This window comes from Seriola lalandi, unplaced genomic scaffold (genome assembly GCF_002814215.2).
Source record: "Seriola lalandi dorsalis isolate HSWRI2012SDOR001 ecotype SW California unplaced genomic scaffold, Sedor1 jcf7180002054392, whole genome shotgun sequence".
In the NCBI taxonomy this organism is placed as follows: domain Eukaryota; kingdom Metazoa; phylum Chordata; class Actinopteri; order Carangiformes; family Carangidae; genus Seriola; species Seriola lalandi.
Genome location: NW_019524945.1, coordinates 2240 through 2773, shown reverse-complemented (window position 1 = coordinate 2773; position 534 = coordinate 2240). Strand labels below are relative to the sequence as shown.

Here is a 534-nt window from a genome sequence, read left to right as displayed (position 1 = left end):
GTCGGGAGACGTCGGCAGAAGTAGGCTGTGGAGAAAAAAATTAAAAGGTTTTGTTAGTCAAGAAAAATATCATTGACAACTTTGAATCATGTACATAGCATTGATCCTTGAAAAAAATGGTAATGTTAAACATTGAGAAAATACTTACAGAGAACATGCTGCACGCGCAGTTTCATCTGCGCCTTCAGCCAGCGCTCGTACAGCTGCCGCTGGTGGTCGGGTGACACCTTCCTGTGCTCAGTCCCCGTCCAGAGTCACCGGGTGCGTTTCCAGCAGTTTGTCGAATGCTGCCTGGACATCCATCTGCACGTACGAGGTACCGACCGGCCTGTCGGCAGCGCCACGGGTACCATGGCTGGGACCCTCATCTGGAGACTCAACACTACATAAGAGAAGAAGGAGAAGAAGAGTATTAGATAAGTGTTCAGTGTGCCTACATATAAATGATGGTGGGTTTGATAATGTTTACAAATTGTTGATTGTATTAATTGTTGACAAATATAAGACATCCTTACCTTGAGTCACCAGCGAGCT

At 45.9% G+C, this 534-nt stretch overlaps 1 protein-coding gene across 1 annotated transcript in view; it reads right to left on the bottom strand.

The window, feature by feature from the left end:
- The window catches only part of LOC147818934 (uncharacterized), a gene marked incomplete at its 5' end in the record, with an annotated part of 8559 nt that overhangs the window by 6405 nt on the left and 1620 nt on the right, over nt 1–534 (bottom strand). Inside the window, one exon of the mRNA XM_087174896.1 lies at nt 259–382. Coding sequence (XP_087031022.1) covers nt 259–382 — 124 coding nt within the window. The remainder of the gene's footprint in view (nt 1–258; nt 383–534) is intronic.